This window comes from Sparus aurata, chromosome 19, assembly GCF_900880675.1.
Source record: "Sparus aurata chromosome 19, fSpaAur1.1, whole genome shotgun sequence".
In the NCBI taxonomy this organism is placed as follows: domain Eukaryota; kingdom Metazoa; phylum Chordata; class Actinopteri; order Spariformes; family Sparidae; genus Sparus; species Sparus aurata.
In genome coordinates, this window is record NC_044205.1 from 8,696,187 (window position 1) to 8,702,186 (window position 6,000).

At 42.4% G+C, this 6,000-nt stretch overlaps 1 protein-coding gene across 1 annotated transcript in view; it reads left to right on the forward strand.

The window, feature by feature from the left end:
• The window catches only part of odad2 (outer dynein arm docking complex subunit 2), a 204,766-nt gene that overhangs the window by 34,319 nt on the left and 164,447 nt on the right, over positions 1-6,000 (forward strand). The window contains exon 2 of the mRNA XM_030398319.1: positions 590-749. Coding sequence (XP_030254179.1) covers positions 713-749 — 37 coding nt within the window. The 5' untranslated portion in view covers positions 590-712. The remainder of the gene's footprint in view (positions 1-589; positions 750-6,000) is intronic.

A 6,000-nucleotide genomic window follows, 5' to 3' on the forward strand; every position in this document is an offset into this window, starting at 1 on the left:
TCTCATGCTGCATGGTTAGAAACAAACAGAGTTACGTTGTCCCCCATTTGGGATAACAGAAAATGTAAATGGACAGTACCAAAGGATAAATTGAACTGACTCCTTCTGACTACCCTGACTTCAACGGAGCGTGTCTTCTGTTGCCATAGTTATCTCTTTCTCCACAGCGGGGGGGCCGGCACTAGTTATAATCACAGGCTGGCCTCTCAGCGCAAGAACCTACATTATGAGAATTGTCCTGGGCAACCGGTCCATCCCCTCACTCACAAACGGCTGGCTGACAGGACCTTGCAAACTTTAATGACATAAGTATAACTGTGATTACAACATTTCTAATTTCATGATTTGCCTGTGTGGTTCTGACCCCTGACCACTATATTGGGATGATGATGATGATGATGATGATGATGATGATGATGATGATGATGAAGAAATATTTGCTTGTGTGATAGATATTCATATCCATGGCTACGGGAAGATATGAGATCCTATAACAAACACTCAACACAGTAGCTGACTGACATGGCGACATGACATGCGGCCACTCGGCCATTTGACAAGTAGGTTCTAAAGTCTTGTTCTCTTGCAGGGCTCCATGGCGTAAAGCCCGTCCGCACATTCAGCTGGTCCTCGGGGAGAGCTGCCGCTACTCTGACACCTCGCTGCCATTTTCCCAAGCCTGAGGGGAACCAGGAAGCAGCCGGCAGGAGCCATGCCTGCCCTGGCCACCGGAGCCGGCCATGAGCCAGGTACTGACCCTTAGGCCAGTAACACAATCTGAAACACAAAACCAGTAAAATGTTTGTCTTCTAGCAAACATTACAGAAATATTTTTCTACATTGACTCCCATTTTCACGTCCATCATCAATGCACAAACAAAGGGAAAATAATGCAAGGGTTTTCCCTGCCTTAAATTTAATATATTTTTCTTGAAATGTCAGTAGAGCATGCTCTTATGCCCTCAGCATAAAGCTGTAAGGAATTGTAATTTCAGATTGCAAATTAATTACTCTTATCAGGGGTAGACCGTGGATGTAGATGTGGTTGGTCCATTTTCACTTTGTTTGTGTCCTGCCAATTGAAAAACGCACCATCGCAAATAACCATGCCATGCAAATGTACAGTTAAACAATACAGAACAAAATATGCTCTGTTCTGAGGTGTGTGTTTGTGCGTGTGTATGTGTGTGACATCAGAGTGAGGAACGTCAAGCTTGTCAGTGCCGAGAGGGCTGCCAGAAATCGTCACCTCCCCCCTTAGCAACACTATCCTCTTCTTAGTCTGTGTTAATAATCGGCTACATCATCACACACATAGATACACACACACGTAGAGTTCAACAAGCGCAAGAGAGCAAAAGGACAAAGGGAGAACAGACATTAAGTCCCACTCTGATGGATAAAGAGTGTGTGCCTTTCTGCGTCCAGACCTTTAAAAGAGTTACCGTAGCCCCCGCCGTACTGGAAATTTGTGCAGACAAAGTAGAAAGCCAGACCGTCAATTACGATTAGAGTCATTGCGGGCAATTACCGGCAAAGGCTCAGATTTCCAAATAAAACACGTAAAGACTCCTCCGGCCCATCTCCTCTGCTTCTCCCTTGATGGTCCTGTGAAGTTGTGTGTGTGTGCAGGTGAAACATGATGAACATTGTGGATGAGTGTTACGTCACTGATCTCCCCATCTAGTGAAATCACAAATACTTCTGGCTTTCCTGGCATTGGTACGAACAGGCGTTGTACCAACGTTTGCACTGAACGCTGGTAGTTTTCCTCTTGGTATGATGATAAAGCTGCTGGTTTGAGAGATAAAGCTGTGTTAGAATGATAGAAAATGCGCTGCTGTTCTCAGTTTGATCCGTTAACACGTTTTGTAAGCTCAAGTAACTTTTAGTGGACACAATAATTAAATGTCAATCTTAACACTTCCATGTGCTCTCCCAAATCAACATTTCAACACTTGAGGTTCATGATGTCCAAACAGTTGATAGGTGGAGAAGTTTTATTCTGGTTTTATGAGGATAATGATCGATAAACAGGTAGGGTCTGTGAAATGGTAAGACAGGCCGGTGTAAACAAAGCGTCTTACCAGCTCAACAATGCTGCGGCTTAGCGAGATTTGTCCCAGTGTGGCAGGTTGCTAGTCCACCGCTGCTGCTGTTATAAATATCACGAAAAAGCCTGACAATGAAAACTCTTTGGACTGGAGGATATTTATTCCAGGTAAATCGAATTTTACTTTCCTCCTTTGCTTTCATTCTGGGATGTGGACATAGGCAGTTATGCAACATCGCCGCAATTGACAGCTGCGCTCATTGCATGTTAAGAAAAATGATGAAGACGTAAAATGATTATAATATGTCATTTTTGCCAACACTGACCATTTTAAAGGGATATTCCGGTGTAAATTTAATCCCTGGTCTAAATCACCGTGAAACTGTGTTACACTCCCTCTCGAGAGATCAAGTTATCAGACCGCTAATTTACAGAGTTTTATCAACCTCAGAAACGACCGCACGGCGACAATACATTGCAGTAAATGGGTCTAAATATAAACCGCCACCAAAAAGCCACAAATAATGCTCAGAAAAGCACCAAACTTCAGCAACAGTACAAACAGGGTCTCAGCACATAGTCTGGGGCATCTAACCTCCCCTAGCTTAGCTAGGGAAGCTGTTAGGATGCTAAAAACAGAGTTCAACTCTCCTCCACCAGCTTCCGGGTCGGGGAAGTCCCGATGCGACGATTACCGAGTGCAGTAGAGTTCCGCTGCTCATGGATGAAAATGTATGATTATGACTCCATGGAAAAGCAATCAAAGTTCATATGTGTCTTACCTGCCAGTTTATAACAGTTATTATCGAGAGCGGACAGGGAAAAGAACGGAATTGAGCATTTCTAATCGCACTCGGTAATCGTCGCGTCGGGACTTCCCCGACCCGGAAGCTGATGAAGGAGAGGTGAACTCTGTTTTTAACATCCCAATAGCTTCCCTAGCTAAGCTAGCGGAGGTTAGATGCCCTGGACTATGTGCTGAGACCCTATTTGTACTGTTGCTGAAGTTTGGTGCTGTTCTGAGCATTATTTGAGGCTTTTTGGTGGCGGTTTATATTTGGATCCATTTACTGCAGTGTATTGTTGTCGTGCGGTCGGTTCTGAGGTTGATAAAACTTCTTAAATTAGTGGTCTGCTAACTTGATCTCTTGAGAGGGAGTCTAACACAGTTTCACGGTGATTTAGACCATGGATTAAATTAACACCGGAATATCCCTTTAAGTGGTGTCGGCTTGGAAATCAGTGGTGGCGGCCACCTTCAAAGGGGGTAGAATGTGATGTATTTTATTCAATCAATTCATTGCCTCTGATTTATTTAGATTTATCTTATAGAATAGAATCTTATAATGATAAGCAAAGGCATAATACGCAAGTAAGACTAAAACTAAGAAATGTTTGAGCTTGTGAAAGGTAGTAAGTCGGGGTGAGGGGTTTTCTCCTCGATTCATTTCCCAGGACAGGGACACAGTCAAATGATTACTGTACATGTTTTATTTCTGTGTGTAGCAGGGCTGGACCAGGAGGGCTACTGATACTACATACCAGTAAGACCCCCATTTAACGCAATGACCCATGGGATGACTTTTTCCAAATGGTCTATGTATGTATGTATGTTATTGCAGGCCTCTCTGGTGAGTTTTGTGCTCCACAACGTCTCTATTGCAGCAATAAGTTCGTCCTTGTTGCGTGGCTTTGCTTCACGTCTCACAAAGTCCTTCGGGGCATCCCAGACGAGTTCAGATCCAGTGACCTACAGTATTAAATGGAAAAGTTAAACATTAGTGCCTTGACAGAATAAAAACCAGACGCATCCAGCTGTAATTAAAATCATAAGTCACTTACTCTGGCGGGGTTCGAACCCAGTTAATTCCCTCCTGCTCCATGGAGACACTGGCTGCAGTGTGTTTTGTGATTGTTGTCGAAAAGGACAGAAACAAAAGGAGAAATTAATCATTGTGCATTGTGGAGCCATGTTAAGAGAAGTGAACTATATGTACCCTAGCCTACCCTTGAAGGACCGATGTGTTGGCATGAAGAAAGAGTCTCTCAAGTATGTTCAAGACAATTTTTTTTATGATCTCATCCTTTTAAAATCGCCTATCCATAATACCTGTAGGTAACATAACATGTTGCAGAGAGGAAGAAAAAAAAAAGATTTACAAATCTACCATTTACTCTCAGCTCACCATCAAAAATCAGCAATAGTCCTTGCGTGAAAATCCTCCCCAAATGCGAAGCTTCACTGGAAAATGGATACACGGCTTTCTTTCTGTAGTATTGTAGTGTGGTAAAAAGTAAGTAAATAAGTAAGCAAGCTGTATTTTTCATTTACTTTGTCAGTTTATACAGCTTTTGGTTCCTCCTGATCATGGATTTTCAGCAACACTCCCATGTTCCCAGTTTACATTTAGGGCCTTTAGCAGACGATGTTGTCCAAAGCGATTTCCAGTAATTCATACATAAGGTGATAGCTGGCTGCCATGCGAGTTGCCAACCAGCACATCAGGAGCAGTTTGGTGTTCAGTATCTTGCCCAAGGACACATTGACATGCAGACCAGGGGAATCGAACCAGCAATCTTCCAATAACAAGTCGCTGGCTCAACCACTGAGCCACAGATGCCTGGGTTTAATGGGACTTGATAGGGAAGTTAAAAGCCCACTTAGCCAAAGGTGTTGGTCAGATTGTTTCCAGAGGCCCATCGTTGAAGACAGCAAGAAGTTTCCGACAAACGGATGTTCAAATCACATAGGTGAAGTGAACATTGTGAGAATGAGACTGGGTTAGATACAAGGATTTGGGATTTTTTTGGTACTCCTACTACTACTACTACTACTACTACTACTACTACTACTACTACTACTACTACTATTAATGCTGCCGGTTGAGTCCTCCACTTAGGCTGTCAACATTCTGTCCCATACACGCAAGTCCTAATCTTTGTGAAAGTTTCAAAGTTTGAATGTGGATATGTGAATGCCTTCAGCATTCTCAACCAATTATGTTTCCCTAAAACTCTAAAGAATCTTAGCCACAGACTCAAAATGAGAGTGAAAAACAGCCAATTTTGATCCCAAATCCCTGTTGGACCATAATTATCATTTATCTGTTTATCGGCTATTCTTTAGGCACCAGGAATGCTTGAAAGTTCTAGCAACTAGTTATCAATTTGACAAACTTGGACTTTTAATTCATCAATGAAAACAATCTTATCAAAGCCAAAATAGGTTTTTATGGGACAGTTGTTGGGACAGCTCTCCCCCAGCTAACAAACCACAAGCACAAAGTGAGAAATGTTTATTCGTGATTGTCAGTATTGAGTTACTGACAGTGCCACATCAGTAGATCACAGTGCCTCTTGCCCACAAAAAATATTAACCTCTCGAAAGGTATGATCGTTTTTTTCATCTTGAAATCTCAGATGTATGACATAAGGTGTGACAGTCAGCAGTTGTTCAGTAAATACTTCACTCTTTATAGTATAGGCCTGGTCAGAACAAACGGTGCCAGATATTTTAGTTTTTCAAAGTATTTTAATTAATGGCTGAGGACTTGAGCTTGAGATGGGTGACGTGTAGTTTCAGTTTAGAGAATGTCCACAAGAGCTACAACAGAACCCTCTGCATAGTTCTTGAGATTTGGCATGTAGGTAGCAACACCTCAGCAGACAAACAATACCTCCTGTATATGTGATGACTGCCAATAAATACAGAAATTACAGTGTCTTGCCAGTACTTCAGCAGTCCTGCCATCTGCAGACCCCTCAACACCAGCCTCACCACATACAAACACAGCGAGAAGATAAAGTACTGCGCTCAGGCTTTTAACATAACAGGAAAAATATTATCATTAATTCAACTATTCTTTAGTAGCAGCTCTCCTATTTCTTCACCAGATTTTGGCAGGAGACTGTGTGAGTGTGTATGTGTCGATCTTATTAAAGTCCTC